The sequence below is a fragment of the Manacus vitellinus genome, unplaced genomic scaffold (assembly GCF_001715985.3).
Source record: "Manacus vitellinus isolate BGI_N305 unplaced genomic scaffold, ASM171598v3 scaffold_36_pilon, whole genome shotgun sequence".
NCBI lineage: Eukaryota > Metazoa > Chordata > Aves > Passeriformes > Pipridae > Manacus > Manacus vitellinus.
The window spans coordinates 5,007,940-5,028,489 of NW_021940508.1; the positions used below are offsets into that span (position 1 = coordinate 5,007,940).

Sequence of the window (20,550 nt, forward strand, 5' to 3'; positions counted from 1 at the left end):
TTTGTGTTGCCACTTCCATGCTGTCCTATAGTCCTTGCAATAATGCATGTCAGGAGCAGCTTTTCCCCAAGTAACAGCTTATTTCCTGTTTCCTTCCAAGCATATGATGAAGTAAGTGTCTCAATGCAGAGTTTTTCTTCGTGCCTGGACTTTAGGACCTGACGTGCAGGCTAGCTTGTACATCTTTCCAAATCCCATGGGTCAGTGACCCAGGGTTCTTCTTAACTCTTGTTAACACATTGTGATAACTCTTGTTATCCACATTTCTGAATGAACATTTCCAACTGTCTTCATGGTCTGGTTTTGTGTTGTTACCCATTCCCACCTCTCGTTGTGCCTCTCTTTTGTTAGTGTTCGAGAACCTGTGGTGGTGGCCAGCAAAAGCGACGCATCTACTGCCCAGAAGAAGGGCACTGTGACTGGACCAAAAGACCTAATGCCACTGCACCATGTAACAGGCAGCCTTGTACACAATGGATTAACCAGACCTGGAGCCCGGTAGGATTCAGTTCATTTTTGGTTTAGCTTTTGTCATGAGTTGGCCATATTTGGTCATATTATCCTCTTGTCTTTGAACCTCAGTGCCTGTGGCAAGGGTAGCTTCTTATTCACAGCCGAAGCTACAAATGAAGAACTTTTGAAAATATTACTAAATGTTTCATAGCCAGCCCATCTCCATTCCTTCAGCTGACAGGTATTGTAGCTTCTGCTTTTTGTTGCTGCATTAGGTGGTGTTGAAGGGCTGGAGTTTTTAACTTGTCTGATAAAAAGGAGATACCATTTACATTCTTCCATTGCTTAGCTGAAATTTTCCACTGTTCAAGCTATTAGAGGGGGTTGGGTGATCCTTAAAGCAATTTTGTGGAATACTGGACTTGCCCACATGAAGAGAAAATCTGAGTTTTGACCAATAGCCTTCTACTTTGACACCTGGAAATCTAATTGACAAATATAAGATATGTCTTTGGGGAACCTTCCATTATCTGCAACACACATTTATTTATAAAGAAACTGGTATTTCTAATAAACATTTCCCTTCAGTTTCCTTAATAAACACAGCATACATTAAAAATATCCTCACAGCAGAATAGAATATCTAAGGAATGCTAAAAGCGGGAGCCACGAATAAGGAAACCATGGAGACTCATGTAACACAGAAAATGTAATGAGTTGGTTTTGACGCAAAGCCATTAGATGGGACATGACTATAATGTAATGTGAAGTTAGTGTAACACTTAAATATGGAAGTGAAATGCATAAAATCAGCACCTGAATACAAAAAATTACACCAATTATTTTACTGATTTGTCAATCCTATATTAATGTATTAATTATTAATTTTACTTTATTAGAAAGATTTTAAACATCAATATAAAGTTGTTGCAAGAGTACCTAAGACCTTTTAATGTGCTTCACACCAGTACAGTTGTGTCTTATGCACAGATATATACATCAGAGAAAGGACAATTTGCAGAAAAAATTACAGAGGTACCAGTCCTGTCTTCATCTCTGGTGTTTTATTAGCTGACATTCTTTGTCTGTCGAATTATTTATCTTGCTGGGCACTATTTATCTGAAGAGAAAAAGAACTTATGATTAATTGGAATTCCCAGATGCTCTGGGAAGTCTGAAGAATTAAATACATTTACGGAATAGTACAAGAATGTATTTTAAAAGTGTTCCTTTTTTATGGCCGTCTTTTTGCAGCCAGAACAAGCAGCTGGCTGTTCTTTTGTGGTCATAAAGAAAGGATAACCGCTGTGTAAATGTCACGAAAGAAACAACATTTCACTGAGCTTTTTTAATAAATCTTATCTTGGTCATTTGTAGACGTAACATTGCAATGATTATATATGTTTAACTTAGCGAGAAAATGGGATGCAAAAAATGTCCTAATTGTACTAATTTAGATTACTACTCTCTTATTTTGTAGGACTGATCATCCTCATCCTCCTCAGTAGAAAACAGTCCTCTCCCCCTGGTTACACATTCCAAAATGCTATAGTTATGCTATTTACTCTCCCACTGTATCCTACCAAATCTGGCCACAATACACCATGGAGGTATCTGGGTAGAGCACACAGTACACAAAGTAGTGTAAAGTCATTGGTTCTGGATCGTCTGGCATTTTTAGCCTCCTGTCACATTACAGCACAGATATTGGCATATTACAAAATTTCCATATAAAAATACTTTTATATGTGTTAATATTTCTTTCTTTCAGTGCACTGTTTCTTGTGGAGGGGGCATTCAGCAAAGAACTGTGAAATGCATAAATACAGAAACTAATGAAACTGAAGATGACAGTATGTGTGTGGACAAAGCCAAGCCAACAGAGCATCAGAAATGCAATGTGCAAGAGTGCAGGAAAAGTACAGGTATGGTAATACACCTGCATGAGACAGTTTCCAAAAAGCTCTCCATTCGTGCTGAGATTCTTCAAAAACTGGGAACTGAATCTATCTACTCAATCTATCAACTTCTTTTGAGTACTGTAGTTCAGTACTTAAAGGTCAGCCTGACCTGCTGCTGCTCAGCTCCTCTGTTGGCAGCACCATGCTGTTGTGTTCTCCAGCTCTCCTGACCTTGTTCAGTCCTCTGAGCATGATGGGGAGTGCAGTCCTCTGAGCGTGCATGCCTAATTTATGATGCCACAACTAAATGAACAGGCCTGCTCGTGTTGGCCTATTTTAGGTAACTTAGACTGCGTTGAGGACTGTGGAAGGACATGCAGTGTGAGTCCAAACAGAGACTATTTCTTAAGATAGATTCCCCCTGTGGAAGGTGCAGATTCTGGACTGTGAGTGCAAGCAAGCAAATTCTTACAGAGAGACACTGTAGGAAAAATCAGTGTCCCACAGGGTGGGACTGTCCAAAATGAAGAGGTGGGGAGAAGTGACTTAGGGTGTCCTGTACTTCTCTTGTTCAAAGGCCCAGGAGCATGGTGGTGTAGATGGTTAATAGCCCAGAAAAGAGGTATCAGGGGAAGGAAGAAGCTTACAAAAGGGTACAAATCTTTGTCTGTAGTCTGCATACTGCAGTATCTGACTGGTTCCCTCAGGTAAGGGCAGCAACAGCTCATAGTCCTTCTCGAAAAGCCTTCAAAAGCCTTTTGGAGGATGATTCTTCCCTCTTAGTAAGTCAGTGGTAAGGGTCTGATTTGGCAATGGGACAAGGGTTTGACTCCTGAGGGCAGCGCAGATCTGACACCCTTGAGAGTGATGCATCACTCCTGCTGCTGTTCATAGATCTTTAGCACACATTTTGCCCTAAAGTTGAATTGGTCTGCTTATTTCCTGTCCCTCTCATGTTCAGAAAGACAGAATCTAATAGATACTGCCTACACAGATTAGTACTAGTTATTAGAGTATTTCTGTGAATAAAACTCAAGTGGCCCATGAAACACAAGAAATGCCCTACTGGGTGCACAGCCTGGTGTGAAAAGAATCACTTTTATCTGTTTTGATCTACCTTTATACTAGTTTTCATTGAGTTTCCCTAGTTCCAGTGCTGGGGCATTTGCTGAAAAACAGCCTTGCATTCAGCTGATGCGCCGTTTTCCTGCTTTTGCACACCTTGTCTTCTCACAGCTGAGGATTCCTGTTTCTAATATCTCAGTTTGGCACATGTCAGTTTATTAAAGCTACCACAGACCTATCAGCACCATAGTACACACAGGACCAGTCCCTGGTGCTGCAGAAATTGAAGTGTAGCCAAGCTGAATGTGTAGTTGCATGTGCTTTGTCTGTGCTCTCCTGTCTGCCTGCCTTGCTCTGCATCACTCTCCCAGCCCACTGCACCTGTCTTAAATGCAGTTACAAGAATGCAAAAGTACCAGGCTCACAAGTCATTGTTACTAGGCTTTCCCTGGCAGTCCTTGTCGGCAGAAATGTTCAAGTGAAAAACATAGATCAGCTCTGTCTGCTGCAAAAGTAACGTGTAACTGAACAGCAACAAGTGCTGCATTTTCCAAGACAGAAGGTCACGTGTTCACTAAAAGATCCTAGAATTTCAGGGGGATCAAACTGATCTGTAATACAGAGGAAGAGAAAGCCATCATAAATAAGAGCCTTGATAGACAGCACTGTCATAAAGCAGTTTAAAATTCTTGAAATACAGACAGTGCGTCAGCAAACTATAGCTAATTCTTCTTATCTTCTCCACCATAGGACTGCCCTGCAGCAAGGATCAGCTGTCAGTTCACTTCTGTCAGAGGCTGAAAGGCATTGGCAAGTGCTTGCTGCCGTCAATACAGACTCAGTGCTGCTTCACATGTAGTCAGCCCCGAATCCGTAACAAAGCAAGATATGGGGATCAGCGAGGCCTCAGACAACAAAATTACACTAAATCTAGAAGAAAATCACCTCAAACCCAAGAAAACAACAACCAAGCAGCTTGGCACTAGCTTGGCACTATCTTTCTTCTTTGAGTAGGGCTTCTGTTTACAGGCTTTATGTTACTTATTTTTTTGTGAACCATCCAACATAAATGAAAATCTGTGATCAAAACTGGGAAAACACATTGCCTAGGATTATGACTCCTAAGTTACTGCTTCTTTTTTTTTCTCTCTATAATAGTCCAAAAATTGTAACATAATTTGCAAAATACCAGCAGCTAGTAATTCTTAGGCATGCATAGGTGCTAGAAACAAGCTTGCAAGAATTTTCTGATTGTTTTAATTGAATGTTTTACTTGTTCTTTCTTCCATCTCTTTCCGAAACTGACTTGAAACACCAGTACTGCTTACTTAAGAGTGCTCAGTGAAGGAGGCCACTTGGGCAGCAGACACAGACTTGCACCGTGACCCAGTTGTCTTTGTACCCACTTGCCTTTCTTTCTTAGGAATCCGGGTGAAGTGGCAGTGTTTCTCTAAAGTCATTGCTCACTTCATAAATTTGAAAGAAAAGTTTTATAATAACTGTTTGTGATAGGTTGAATTGAAACATTGGATTTTTCAGAAGAAAAGAAATCTTCATTTAGTGCTTGATTGAACCTCTGAAGGATACCTCAGCCATAGCCTGTTCTCGCCACTCCTCTTTTGCTGCAAATGCCTTGCAGTAACCCGAAAAGGCCATCAAATATAGGATGTTAAGTTCCCAAATATGTTTTAAGCAACATTTCTGGGTACTATAACATCAAAGCTGTTTGTATCTATCACCTTAATGGAGTAATAGAATTATTTAGGTGGAAAAGATCAACAAGTCCAACGTCTAACCCAGCACTGCCAAGTCCACCACTAAATTACGTCCTTAAGTGCCACATCTACGTGTGTTTTTTACACATTTAGGAGAGAAACCAGCAATATCTGTCAGACAGTTTTATACAGTGCATTTGATAGAATAATTTCAGTATAAAGAAATAGTTTTGCTAGACAGGCAAATCTTTTGCTAGACAGGCAATAACATTCTTAAGTCTCACGTATCATCTGTAGTTCCTCTCCAAAATTAGCTATCCAAAGCGATTTGAAATCAGATAAAGCAAGCCTTCCAAGTCAAAACTGTGACCAATCTCCATAGCTGCAGATGTTCAAACACGAATGGTACAAGTCAGCAGGACATATAAAGCTATCATGAAACTGATGCAGCATAGAGGTTGTACCAGATTGCTCTGTAGCAAAAATTCAACCCCAACATTTATCCTTTGGAAAGGGTATGTTGGTGGTATTCTATCTCTATTGACATCTCACTTCCTCCAGTGTTATGTTAGTGGTCAGCTCCATTTAGTTCAAGAATATTACTGCTGCTGAACAGAGAAATCTGGTCCTGTAATGGTTTCCACTGTTTATGGCACAAAGAGTAAAGGAGTCACGCAGTGAGAGAGCAAAAGATCTCTAAACTGGTGTAGGTAAGGACAGTTTGAAGTTGATCCTTTTGAGTTTGAAGACTAAAGTCTTTCTGTTCCTCTACAAACTACAAAAAGAGAGGAAAGAGTGGTGAGCTGACTCAGCTAAACAGTTTTGCAAATGTCATGTTAACTCATATGACAAAATTCAACTTTACAGACTTAAACCTTTCTTGCAGCTTCAAATGTTGCATGCAAGAATTTCAACTGGAAAATTCCCATACTACATTTTGAAACAAATTTTACAGCATTGGCATAAAGGCCAGCTTGCAACTGGAAACTTTGTAGTTCACACTAATATTCAGTGATAGAACTATCATTTAATCCAGTATCTCCCAGTAGTAGTGCAAGCTCACGTCCACAAGAGCACTCTATCACCTCACTCACAGCAAACTTTTCCCCTAGTGCAAATCCTTGATCATAATGAGGTTGAGGGGCACCTGGGACAGGAATTTATGACCCACAGTATTGTCTGCGTGGGTCAGGCCTCAGGCATTAGGAGACCACTAGCCAAATCTGTTTTGCCATTGAAGAAAATGGCAGAACAAACTTCAGGGAGCTGCAACTGGCCCCTTTGAACAAAGCTGGGCATTTTCAAAAGAGTTGGACAAAAGCAGACATTTAGATTCCTTTGGAATTCAGTAGGATTTTGACACATTGGTTCTACGCTCTTTTTAGAAAATCTCAGATTTACTCCCTAGTTACCTGACAATTTGAGATTTTAATACGTGGAAATGTCACGTTTTATGCAGTTCAGATTGAGACACAAAGCCATGAATCCAAGTGTCATTATGGTTACAGAACTGTGACTAGCAGTAGCCCTCTTTCTAGACAGATCTTAATGAAGTTAATAGAAATATCTTGACCTGGCTGTAATATATTAACCTAATAATGGCCGCAAGTCACATTGTCCTTTATCAAAGGTTTGTGACCTTTGGCTTAAGGCTCACTTCTCCACTTGAAGTCTCTGGGAGTTCAAAATATGCAGCATGTTAAGGTTAGGTTTATTAACCTCTGTGCTGGCAATATAACGCCAGTTATAGGTGCTGATAAAATCCACTGTTAAAAATGTGGTGCTATATAATGTGGGGATGACTTACAATGGTGCATGTGCACTCTTACGATAATGGATGTCTCTGGTGTTGCTGGCCAACGCCAGACATGATGCTTTTTAAGTTTCACAGTGTGCTTTTGTCCTTCTGAGGACCTGAATGGCTGCTGACCCTTTGAGCAATAAAAACCTGGGCAGTTGTTATTCCACTGAACAGAGAAATATTGTATCATGCGGGGAAATGGAGGTGCCCTGTCTGGTTCAGGAAGCATTTGGCAGGGCTTGGCCTCAGGCTGCATTGTGTAGAGCAGTTCTCTGATAGCCAAACAACCCAAATTGGTGGTAAGTGCAGATGATTCTTGTATTCCCAGAAGCATCTTACAGGATTTGGGCAGGACAGAGTTAGGTTCACTTCAGGATCGGACTCTTCTGTGCTCAGAGGTACCTGCAACTTTTTATCCACAGCAGTCAGCAGAAGTGGGCTGTCAGGTATGTGGGCTAAGGAAAAAGGAGCTGACTGAGTGGATATGGTGCAGGTGGGAGGAAGGATGCCTGTGAGGGTTGGCCTTTCCAGTGCTCCTTAGGGCTAGCATGGAGTAAAAACCATTTCTGCCTTCATTGTTTTCTTCAGGGAGCTGTAATTTCATTTGAAATTAATAAAAAGTGAATAAATTATATTATAGACATTAATCAAAATAATCTTTCTACCCAGGGAAGCACAGTCATCACTTTGCTCAGCTTAAAACTTTAGGGAAAAGATTGTGACAACATGGACTCTTTTAACAGAGCAGTGCCACTGCTATTATGAGACAACTATTCTTAAGTAAAGGTGGATTTATGATCTAAACCCAGATGGTCATTAGTCTCAAAACTGAATAGAGTACAAAGTGCAGAGGCATATTATCATTATATTATCATATTAGCCCGAGACACATCAGCTTCAACAGATTGCTCAGGAAAAATGTGTATTTGGCACATTCACAGCTTGTTCTAATATTTCAAGGTTTAAAAAGCAAACTATGATGACATATTTGTTTCAAGCTTCAATAAATGGCATTGCTTATGTTTGATGTCTCTGGTATTTTATTTTTCTAGTGCAAGAAGACTCGTAAGATGGAATTTCCAGGGGAAAAAAAAAAGAAAAAAAGCTTAGAAAATACATTTACTATGCAGGGGATCCCCATCATTGAGTTATTTTGATGTTTGATACTCTAACATAAAGGAGATCATTAAAAAGGGTGAGGGGGAAAAGTAGAAGATTAAAGCGTGGTGCTAAGTAAAAATATACATTAATAGGCTTAGTAATTTCTTATGAAATAGATGAAATCTTACCACTGCACCAAACCTTTTCAGCACTTGAGTTTCAGATACTGCTGATGCTTATGCACAGAAACTTAATCTCAGTAACTCTGTACCCTGACATGCTGCCCAGAAACACAGGCATCACTGTTAGGCTTGGGTAGAGAGCACCATTAGTTTGCACTCAGTGTTCTGGGGAGGCAGTCTTTTGCCAGACCTCTGGAGTCACCTCTGTCTCTGTCATGTTACAAGCAGGTGGAAGAAGGTCCCTGGTAGAAGGTACCTGGATTCAGTGAATCAGTGGCTTTGGCTGGGTCTGAGACATCATTGAATAAATCGTAGAATCACTGAATGGTTTGAATTGGAAGGAAACTTAAAGGAAGGAAACTTGTTCCAACCCCCCTGCCATAAGCAGGGACACCTTTCACTAGACCAGGTTGCTCAGAGCCTCATTCAACCTGGCCTTGAACACTTCCAGCTTCTCTGTACTTCTCTTAACTTTTCTTAGGTTTCACTTTGTCTTTCCTCATAGGAGAGGTGCTCCACCCCTCCAGTCAACTTGGTGGCCTCCTCTGGCCTCACTTAAACAGATCCATGTCTGTCCTGTGCTGGAACCCCAGAGCTGGATGCAGTGCAGTGTGGGATCACACCAGTGTGTAGCAGAGGGGCAGGATCTGCTCCCTTGACCTGCTGCCCACCCTGCTTTGGATGCAGCCCAGGACAGGATTGGTTTCTGGGCTGTGAGTGCACATGGCTGGGTCATGTCCAGCCTCTCACCCACCAGCACCCCCAAGTCCTTCCCAGTAGGGCTGCTCTTGATCTGTTCATCCCCCAGCCTGTGTTGGTACCGGGGGTTGCCCTGATGCAGGTGCAGCACTTCGCGCTTGGTCTTGTTAAACCACGTGTGATTCCCATATGCCCGCTGCTCAAGCTTGTCCAAGTCCCTCTGGATGGTGTCCAGGTCCCTCTGGATGTCATCCAGTCCTTCAGGTGTGTCAACAGCACCACTCAGATTGGTGTCATCTAAAAATGCTGACGCTGCACTCTTTCCCTTTGATTGTGGTGTACCCCTGACAGTGGAGAACAGTAGTAGTGGGGCTCCTGAACACTGATGAGTCAAAAAGACCTACTCCAAAGCCTGGGTTTTGAGAGGCTGCAGACAGACTTTCCTCCAGATTTGAAAGGGAAGGGGTTGAGCTCAGGTTCATAATTAATAGGCCAATACAGTGCCCAATTAATAGAGCAAAACACATGTTTCAAGAGTCCTACTATGCCATAAAACCATAACAGAAAGAACAGAAACCCTGAACTTTCTCTTGTGTAGTGTGAAATCTCAACAATTGAAAGAAGGGGTGAGTGAACTTTGGATACGGAACACTTAAAGATTGTCTTGGATTTGAGTAAGTGCTATCTCCAAGCAAAAGAGACCATTCATTCTCTGTGCATAGAGGCTGGTGGAATCTGGAAACAAGAAAGGGCTTTATGTGGTGCCAAGCCAGTTCCCTGTAAGTGATAAGGGAAATCCCAAGCAGGTGAAGGTCACTTGCCATGTGAGCATTTCAAGGCAGGCTGTGGCTTTATGGTAACCCTTGGGATGTGAACAGATGCCTAGAGCTGCCCTCTCAATGCCAAATCTGTGGTCCTGTTTTTTGGACTGCTTGGGCAAAGGGCACTACTGTTTGCTATAGTGCTGGTGATAGGGAAAGCTCCCACTGGGAACACTACCATACTGGAGCGATGGCAAATGTGGCATTAATGGGAAACCGCCGTAAGGAAAGCTCCAGTGTGAGGGAAGCTGATTAATGAAGCAGCAGAGAGGGAATGCTTTATTGCAAATACATGAGAACTTGCTGTGAACAGAAGTGCAGTGAAGCTTCAAGCTCCCCACATGCTTATTTACACAGATGGAAGGCATGGAGATATTATGTTTCCAGTTTATTGTCCCATATCTTTTATCTGTTTCATATGATAGCTGAACTAATGAAACTTGAGATTAAATTACCACTGTGTTCACTTGGAAGTATATTTCTTGGGTTTTTGGCTCTGGAAATAAAAATATATTGTCATGCTATAAATACATGGGAGCATGAATCAGACTCGTAACAAACTGCTGGCTGATAAAATTACTGCCCTTTGGTGCAATGCCTACTATCTGAAAGCAAATTGAATGGTGTTTTTCTCCAGAGGAAAGCTGCAAATTCTTTTCTGTGTGTATCTGTTCCTAATCCTAACCTTCATGAGACACAGCCCTGGCTCTCTACAGTCGTGGAAAATCACTGGAATAACTAAACACACGGAAAGACTAGTGAGATTTTGCCCCTAGATAAAAGCGGGCTGTGCCAGAGCCTGCACCAGCAGCTGTGAACCTAGAAGAAAAGCAACACAACTAACTTCACCCTCCTGCCCATCTGATGAGATGTTGAGCCCAGTTGGTCTTGGCTTCCCATCCATGTGAAGTGAAAGTTTTACTTTACATCTGAGCTGAGGGGAGGCCATGAGCATCCTCAGGCTCCAGCATGAGGCAGGAGTTTACTTACAGCAGATATCCCCCTTGTTAGCAGGTGCTGTGTGCCACCTGGAAGCTGACAGTTCCCTGTTGCTCCTGGGTTACTTAATTTCTGTTCATACCTGTCTTCCAAATGTGTGTTTGAGCAAGGAGGCAGAGGGGTTGTTGCAGCAGCCAGATCCTGCTGTAGTTGATGGAAGCAAAAATGGGTCTTGGTAATTATTGTAGTTACATGTTCAGTAAACTTGATGGCTCTCCCTGCCCTCCCACTAGGGACACATGGTCTGATTGACAAGGGTACCCTTTGTTAATGTGAGGACTCTACTGGGAGCAGGCAGTGCTGGCCTGTGCAAGGATCGGGTTTTGGATCTGCTGCTCCTCTGCCTCCCCAACACCCCCTTGGACTCAGCATCAGTCTGACCTGCAATTGCCCTCCAAATGGGAAATGTGTCTTTCATGCCTTGTTGGACTCATGGTATCCAAAAGAGTGGTGAGACGTGGAACACAAAAACGTTCTCTGCCGAGCTCAACAAATCCTTTGAGCAACCCATGTCTCAGGGTTCACTGACTGCTGTCGTTACGAGCATGTGAGGAGGCAAAAAGTGCCCACTAATACAATGGAAGCTTTGTTTAGGGAGCTTTTATTCTGCTGCTGGGACTGCCATGGCCATAACCCTTATTGGGTCTGAAACTGTAGAAAGTTAATCAAAATTGGAGTTGAAATTTTCCATCCGCTACAGATAGTCACCCTTACCCTAGATGAAGAATGAGTTTGTCTGTGTAAATGTGAAGTTTTTGTTAAGCAGCAATGGAAACAAACTATGCTAGAAAGTTTAGTTTGTAAAAAGTGGCATATTGGAGTGTTTGAAACCTTTTTCACATTAATACAGGTTCCATGAGTAATCATGAACAGTGTCAAACCTGATAATTCTAATATTTCTGAAATGAAGTGTTTCTGTTGAGGGGTGCTGGTGGGTGCTTTTCACAGGACAGAAACTCTATTGGGCAGTTTGTCCATCAGTTGCCACTCCCTTGTACTTCACACTTGGGTCAGGTACCTCGCTGCAAGGTGGTGTGAGTGCCTTAAATGCAGTCTGGGCAGGACGCTGCAGTGGTCCCTTTCCTGTCCTCTTGACAGAGTTTTCCACTATATAGTGCCAATTACGGCAGTGCAAACAGCATAATGGGATATTTAGGGCTGGCAAATGAGAGCAAGGAGCAGTCCCTCCTTCAGAGCACAGAGAAACATCTGCATTTCACCTTGACCCTGGGATTTTTTTGGGTTTTTTAAAGCAAATAATCAGCTGAGTAAGGGTTCTCCTTCAAGAAGAACAAGGACTGGTTTGATGAAAACAATCAAGAGATCCAGGAATTGTTGAGGAAGAAGAGAACCACTCACCAAGCACACCTTGCACTGTCATCCTGTCACGCAAGAAAAACAGCCTTTCATCTTGCATGCAGCAAGCTCCATCAGAAGAAAGAGTTACCCGGAAAAGCTGGTATTTTTCTGGTGGCCAGACACATCGTGCTGGTTTGATACAGGAAATATGCTGAGCACATAGCTGAAAGCTGTTGGTTTCCCTGGGTGTATTTTACTAGCTGGGAAGTTGTTACTGAATTGGCCCAGCAAGCAATTACTGGAAGTCCCTAAACCGATTTGTAGGGTATGTCCAACTGACGTGACAGGGCTGTCGTGTCCTCAAGCCTTTTATAGCAGAAGCAATAAAACAAGTCTCTGAGGAAAGAACATCATGTATGCTCTGCAATAGCCCATGACACCTATCTCTCTCAAATGAGAGTTGCCTGCTGAGATGAAAATATGCCATATATGGAGTGCAAAATCCACCATAGATTAGAGATACAAGGGCAACAGGTTTCTTTCTCCTCTTTCATCACCTTTATTTATTTAGAGAATGACTGTAAATATTTAGCCCTAGATTAGTGAATAAAAGTTGCTGGTAAGAGGACTGTTCTTGTTCTGATCAAAGGAAGAGTATGTTCTTAATTTGAGCTATGCAGAGGTTGTGTCCTGGTGAAACCAAGAAATCCTTATTGGTCGACAAGCTCAGATGACGTGTTTCATTTAGGCAGAGAGATGGATTTCATGAGTGGACTGTTAGATAAGAAAGTGGTTGGACAGTCACATCCAGAGGGGGGTACTCAATGGCTTAGAGTCCTGATGGACATCAGTGACAAGTGGTGTCCCTCAGGGATCAATGTTGAGACCAGTGTTATTTAATATCTTCATTAATGACATAGACAAAGGGATTGAGTGCACTCTCAGCAAATTTGCAGACGACATGAAGCTGAGAGTGCATTTGACGTGCCTGAACAATGAGATGCGTCCCAGAGGGACGGGGACAAGCTCAAGGACTGGGCCTTTGGGAACATCATAAGGTTCAAGAAGGCCAAGTGCAAGGTCCTACACCAAGAGCAGCCCTACTGAGAAGGACTTGGGGGTGCTGGTGGATGGCACGCTGGACATGACCTGGCCATGTGCACTCACAGCCCAGGAAACCAGTCCTGTCCTGGGCTGCATCCAAAGCAGGATGGGCAGCAGGTGAGGGAGGGGATTCTGCCCCTCAGCTCTGTTCTGGTGAGACCCACCTGGAGCACTGCATCCAGCTCTGGGGTCGTCAGCACAGGAAGGACGTGGACCTGTCCTTCCTGTGCAAGTCCAGAGGAGTCCACCAAGTTGATTAGAGGGATGGAGCGGCTCTCCTACAAGGAAAGGCAGAGAGATCTAGGATTGTTCAACCTGGGATAAGAGCCTTCTCTGTGGTGATGTACATGCAGCCTTTCAGTATCTGAAGGGAGCCTACAAGAAAGATGAAGAAGGACTTTTTACAAGACCATGTAGTGACAGGACAAGGGAAGTAGCTCCAAACTGAGATACTAGGAAAAAGTTCTTCACTGTGAGGGTGGTGAGGCGCTGCAACAGGTTGCCCAGAGAAGCTGTTGGATTCCAGAGAAGTGTTCAAGGCCAGGTTGGTTAGGACTCTAAGCAACCTGGCCTAGTGGAAGGCTTGTCTGCCCACAGTAGGAAGGCTGAAACTAGATGATCTCTAAGGTCTCTTCCAACCCATGCCATTCTATGATTCTGTGATTCTGTGAATGATTTTTCAAGCTTTTTGCCTTTTTCTAGCTGCCATTTTTGTACCTTCTTTTTCCAAGCTCAGGATGGTGCTCTTTCTTTGCATACCAGGAATAGGTGCAGCCTCCATTAGAAATCTACCGCAGAGAGATGTACTTTCAAACTTTGGTCAAATCACTTCTCTCTTCCCTTAAATGAGATAAATACACTGAGTTTCTTCAGTTATTCCAAGGCTTATTCCATGGATTTCATTATTTCTGCTGTTTTTGAATGCTTAAAAATGTAGCTTTGAAGCACAGACACACAAACTTGCAAATTGCAAATCTGGACTTGTCACTGCACATTGCAAATCTGGACTTGTCACTGCACACAACATTGGTATTCTATTACTTTTTCAGGGACAAATTTTACTTATTACATATCTTGCATTAGGTTATAAACATAAAGTCATATAGTAGTTTGCCATTACTATGCTGCTATTTCCCAATGTCATGAAGTTTGGCATGCAGCCCTCCCTCATATATGATCTCTCATCTTTGCTTTTCCTTTTCCTTCTTTTATGAAAGCAGATTTTTAAATTCCACCAACTTTAGCAAGTGACCCAGTTCACCCTATCTAACCAATCTCCCTCATTTACTGTCTCGCCAATTTTTGTCTCATCTGAAAACAGTCTCAGCACTGATTTTCTGTTTTCTTCCAGATCACCAGTAAAGATATTTAATGGTGGAATATCTTTCTACAGGAGTGAAAGCGTTTGGTTGACATTTTCTTTGTATATTATTTTTTATGGTGAATTCTGATTATGTTTGTGTTTTTACAAACACAGTATAACAGTGGTAGTTTTTACAATCAAGATATCTCACGGGACAAGGCAAAATTTTTCTTTCACCTGATCTAATCAAGCTTGTCTGTTGGAGAGAAGCTGTGTTAGCATTGTGGTTTTACTAAGTTGGAGAACCAAGCTAGCATAAGCGCAGCCCTAACCTTTGTCTTACTGAAGTTTCAACCTCAAGGCATACTCAAAACGTGCTCAACAACAGCTTTGAAATGCCTTTGATCTCAGATTTCCTCTAGCATAACTACTAAGGTATCTTTGGGTCACATGGCTGGTTACCATCTTAAATACTCAAAATGGAAAGAAAGCAAAATAAGAGACTCATAGAGATCTATTGCAGGACGTGCTGAGGGGGTTACCCTGTAGGGAATCGATGGTTTTAAGATTCTTCTTGAGCCAGTACTTCCATATACCTGAAGATCTGATCAACAGGGAAGCCTGCAATAGAAGATGCAGTGCTCCAGGTTCACGCTGGATAAAGGTGCATCCCAACCCCAGGCTGCTACCTTGGTGCATGCAGGTATTATTCATGGCCTTCCAGCTCTTCTCCAGGGGTCATGGCTCCTACAAAGTAAAGCCAAATTGAGGAAGGGAGCAAAGGTAGAAAGGGAGCTGGCTGTCCTTGTCACTGCCATAACTGAGCAAATCATCCCAAATACCTGTATAGCTGAAGCCAGGAACAGAGCTGCTTTTGATCTAGGGACACTAGTCTAGATCAGAAACACCTTAGAAGGGGAAGTATATTGTTTTATTTGCAGCTAGTTTGGAGGGAAAAGAAGGCAACTTGAAGTTCTGGAAACTTGTGAGAAGAGGTACGTCACAGTGACCTTGTTCCAAATCCAGGTGCTCTTTGAATCTGTAGTGCTGAGCTGTGACCCCTCCAGATGGATCCCAAAAGCTCAGCCTTGGGCTTGTGGTCAGGCAAAATGTCCATGGAAAGCTCTAAGGCAGCGGTAGTTATTAATGACTGATAGATAAAATGAAGTGAAAATATGCGCAATTTTTGTAAGGAATTTCATTGTCCCAGTGAAGGACTTGCCACTTTCCCCTTGTGCCACCACTGTATAAGCTTGTGAACAAGGAATAATTTGCCTCTGAATTAACAATTTTGGGAACGCTTATCTTCAATGGTCTAACCTCACTCTCTGTTTAGCCAATTTATGACTGAGAATACTTCTTTCTACGTAAAATAATACATTATTTCAAATGTCAGTGTTATCTAGCTTATAAAATAACAAGTCAGAATCTCTAGACATTTCAAAACTGGAGCTAGTCAGGAACTTTTTAATGGATGAAAAGAGTCTTCACTGAAAATATTTTGTTCAACTGCGGGAAGCCCAGAATTAATTTTTTAAAATTATGTATTATAGAACAAATGACATCTCATTAGATTCTTCCTTTCAAAGAAAAGATGTGGCAAAGCTATAGGTCTTACTGAAAAGTTCACAAGCAATGAAAACCTTCACCAGTGCCTATTTGTTTGACCTTGTGTGCAATCCTAGCAACTACACCTAACATGTTTCTGAAATTATGGTGTTAACTCCAATGTTCTGTCTAATTTCCTTTCTGTGCCTATATTTCCCCTCCATAAATACTGGAGGGATACTGCAGGTAACTGATGAACTGTGCTATCATTCTTTATTATTGTTCACTGTTAAATAGCCTTTCTGTGCTATATAACTGGATGTTATTTATTAACACATGCAACTTCAAACCATGATTCATATGAAATTGCTCTCAGATCTGAAGACAGTCCTAAAATGACGTATTAAACATGACTTTTACCTCAAGTACTAAGTCATGCACCTTTGAAGAAGCAACAGAAGAATAAAACTGAACAGCAATTCGTAAGATTTTCATTGGCAAGGACTTTACCCTTTCCCCATTTTTTAAATGAGAAATTTAACTAAAATTGCTTTACACCATTATTTTTCTTTAAATTTAATCTGTGTTCGCAAAGCTTTGGATAATTTTGAATGAATCTTAGGTGTTGAGCAAATATTCCTTGGATGAGACTTGCATGACTATTGAGTTTCCAAGCTGAAAACTGTTCTGATAACAGTGTAGGGGGGGTTTTTTTGAACAGAAGTCTGCATCCTCTTACAGCATCCTTTCCTGTCTCCAGCTCAGCTCTTCTAGCCACCTGCTGCAGATTCTATTTCCATCTCATCACGTGTGATTTCTCCCTAATAGACTTCCTTCGTCATCTTTGTGTCCCTTCATGGGGCTCCCTCCAGTGCATCTGTGTCATTTCTACTGGGGAGCCCAGCACGGTGTGCAGCTGATGTGTCTCACCAGACTGAGCAGAGGGGAAGGATCCCCTCCCTCGATTTGCTGGCAGTGCTTTGCCTAACAGAGCCCAGGATGCTGCTGGCCTTTGCTACAAGGGCACATTGGTGGCTCATGTTCCCTTTGCCCACCAAGATCCCTAGGTCCTTCTCAGCAAAAGACTGTCAAAAGGAAGAATGGACTAGAAACATACTCAACAATCTCAGCCCTTTTCAGAGTGTGTGTGACTGAAAAAACTAATGTTTTGTCATAATTCAATACTCAGTTTTCTCACTCTGTGTTTACGGAAGGGTAACTGAGAACCTAATGGTTTTTTGCAGCAGAGATGGAGGTGAAGAAAACCAACCTGTCTTGCACTGAGTTATATCTGAAGATGAAAACTATTGGGCTGCAGTTCTTTAATGAGATTAATTTTTATGAAATTTTTATATGCTGTTATTACAGCCAGTAATCCTTGTTGAGGGTGGTGAATGCTGCCCTTCCTGTCCAGCACATCCCCTCCAGGCTCTTCCCCTGTCTTGAGCAATGCTTCTTATCAAGTATAAATGCCTTTTTGTTATGATGGTGCAGAAATCCAACAATGATACAAAGTTGTGGAGAGAAAAATCTGCCTACCTCCACCATGGAAACTGAAAGCCATTTGAGGGAGGGAAACAGTAAATTGCTAGCTATCAGGCTTTTGATGTTTTTTCCTTTCCAAGAGGATTGTTATAGGTCTTTCTGCACACCCCAGAATTGTGTAGCAACATCTTCATTGCTCACCCAACTTCTGAAATTTCTCTTACAGAACAGAATAGAACAGAACAGAACATAAAGATGCTGCATTCAAAGCAGTGTGGCCAGCAGGTTGAGGGAGATGATTCTGCCCCTCTGCTCTGCTGTGCTCTGCTGTGCTCTGGTGAGACCCCTGGCACACTGCTCTGGGGTCCCCAGCACAGGAGGAATATCGACCTGTTGGAGTGAATCCAGAGGAAGCCACCAAGTTGATTAGAGGCATGGAACACCTCTCCTATGAGGAAAGTCTAAGACAATTGAGATTGTTCAGCCTGGAGAAGAGAAGGCCTTGGGGTGACCTAATGGCAGCCTTCCAGTACCTGAAGGGAGCCTACAAGGAAGATGGAGACAGACTATTTATAAGAACATGCAGTGACAGGATAAGGGGAATGGCTTCAAGCTGAAAGAGAGTAGATGTTGAAGAGAAATTTACTGTGAGGGTGGTGAAGCACCGAAACAAGTTGCCCAGGGAAGTAGTTGGATCCTCTTCCCAGTTGAATGGAGCTCTGAGCAATCTGGTCTAGTGAAATGTTCCCTGCCACAGCAGTGGGGTTGGAACTAGATAATCTTTAAGGTCCCTTCAACCCAAGCCATTCTTTGATTCTATGATAAATTACTGGGGAGAGGGATCAAGACTTTATGAATGGCTCAGACAGATATTCCAACAAACAAAATGAGTGCCTAAACATTGCACAAGGTTATCTACAAGTAATAACCCCAAACCAGGCTGCAAAGCCTCAGCACACATTTGTCTCCTTCTAAAATTGTGCTTGGTCAATATGTGTGATAAAAACTGCCTGCTTGGTGGGTATACAAGGATTGAAGGCCCTGCTGATGAAGCATGGAGAAGAATTAATCAGTGAGCTACATTTTGTTTTTTCCAGACTTTTTTATCCATGATAGTTTCTGAAGATTATTGTCTTCTGAAGAACTGAAGACCTTTTATTGATCAAAACTGTTTAAGAGCAGTGGTGATATTTTGAGCACTGCATCAATAATGGGACTGACATACCATAAGCCACGGCAGACCAGAGAAGGACAGATTGATTGATTGATTTTTCCTTTTGCAAATTTTGAAGTAGCACCTCTCTGGGCTCCCAGGGCTCCTCTCTACAAATGCTGGGCAGCTGCTGGGCCAAACTAGCACTTGAAATCTGGGGGAAAAAGGTCTTAAAGAGTTGAGGTTACAATAATGCCACTGAGAACAGGGAGTGACCATCTAAAGGCATAAATAGAATGATGCAGTGACTCAGAGCAGACCTCTTTATGGCTGCAGTTTAAACAGCAGAGAACTTCATACTTTTCAAGATGAAAAAAAAGTTTTGATCATGTCTGTTTTCTCTTCCTGTGGCTGATGGTGTGATCCACTTACTGCTCTGATGTAAAGAACTGAGGGCAGACTGGCAGCTGCTAAGAGTGTGTGGTGCAAGAAGCAGCAGTGTCAGTGTGCCAGGCCTGTCTGCAGTGATGCAGACAATCTCTGCACACCTACATACGCACATGTGCATGGTTGCTTTTCTTCTAACAAATGTGATCTAATTAAAAAAACGCTACTTGGCAAAGCAAACAGAAGAGGCAGTGTGGTGTGGGGAGCAGAGAGCTGGTTTCCAAGCCTGAAGGTCCAGTCCTTCCAGGGTTTTGCAGGGTGACAGGGGTTAAGTCGACACAGAGCTCTGCACTCCTGGTGCCCCCTGTAATTAGATCGGTGGCACTTCAGAGCAGAGCCTGCTTGTGTATAGCTTTGAACAATGAGGTTTTGATCTTGTTGGGGTCCCTTGGCACCACATTAATAGTATTTTATTAAACATATTATACGATTTACTGCCAAATCACCAGGGCAGTTTTTAAGAAGACTGTCCCTGTGATGGAGGGACAGACCTGAGGATGGAAAGTTAAAATGTCTAATCCGTTTTTCTGTTAATTTTAAGCTGAGCATTTATTCCTTCAACTGGCATAAACCCCCGTCTTGCACAGGTCAGCTGTCAGTGAACTAAGATTTGCAGAAATTCTCTATGGATGCTCTGTTGCTATTACGATGCATTTTGTCTCTGACCATGACACAGATAATCCATTTAAGCTCATGTTATCATGTTCAAAAAGTGGTTACATAACAAAGGCAATATAAGTCACCACTCATAACCAAATGGTACTGTCCCAGGGGTTTGAAACTAAGAATGAACAGGCTACCTAGCTGAGGTGGGGAAGAGGGGGGAGTTATAGAGAAGACCAGCTTAGCAACTCTTGACCTATACGAGAGCAAGGGTGTCACTGTCCCTGTTTTGGGTTGACACATGCAGCTGAACTTCATGCTGCCACTTCCTTTGTCATCTACAATGGCATCTGTTCTAGGAGAGGAGGGACAGCAAACACCCACCACCCATGAGCTCTGGCACAGTGTGTGTGTTTTCCTAGCAGCCCCCAGGATAGCAAGCCCATAAACACTAGTCTGAACAAGCCAGAGGGATTAGCTGTGAGTGTGTGGTAATTAACCCATGCTCAGCCCATTGGCTGAGGCTCTGGTCCATAACTCTCTACAGTGTCTGGAGGTCAGCATACTCTTCAGCACAGCCCAGCATTAGCCCTCTGCTCTGAGGAGGCAGTGTGTGCATGGTGTGTTCCCTTGGGGGAGGGAAAAGAGAGTTTTGGTCTTGGAGATACAACAATTCCTTACATATTCATTTGGTAGCAGAGGTGAGGCTGTCATGGAGGAGGTTCTCCATTAGCCAGGGACTCCAGATAAAGGCTGAAAGGGAGAATTGCAACAGGGCTGATCTTCAGAAGTTGCTTAGTAGACTCTGGGTTTGGGTGTTGGAAGAGCCTCCCTGGGTCATCCTTGCACGGGCCTCAGTCATTTCAGGTGT

At 42.6% G+C, this 20,550-nt stretch overlaps 1 protein-coding gene across 1 annotated transcript in view; it reads left to right on the forward strand.

Annotated features, from left to right (window-relative positions):
• Window positions 1-4,779, forward strand: part of ADAMTS12 (ADAM metallopeptidase with thrombospondin type 1 motif 12) — a 137,592-nt gene extending 132,813 nt beyond the window's left edge. Inside the window, exons 22-24 of the mRNA XM_029961522.1 lie at window positions 352-498; window positions 2,225-2,378; window positions 4,170-4,779. Coding sequence (XP_029817382.1) covers window positions 352-498; window positions 2,225-2,378; window positions 4,170-4,405 — 537 coding nt within the window. The 3' untranslated portion in view covers window positions 4,406-4,779. The remainder of the gene's footprint in view (window positions 1-351; window positions 499-2,224; window positions 2,379-4,169) is intronic.
• The last annotated feature ends 15,771 nt before the right edge of the window (window positions 4,780-20,550 follow it).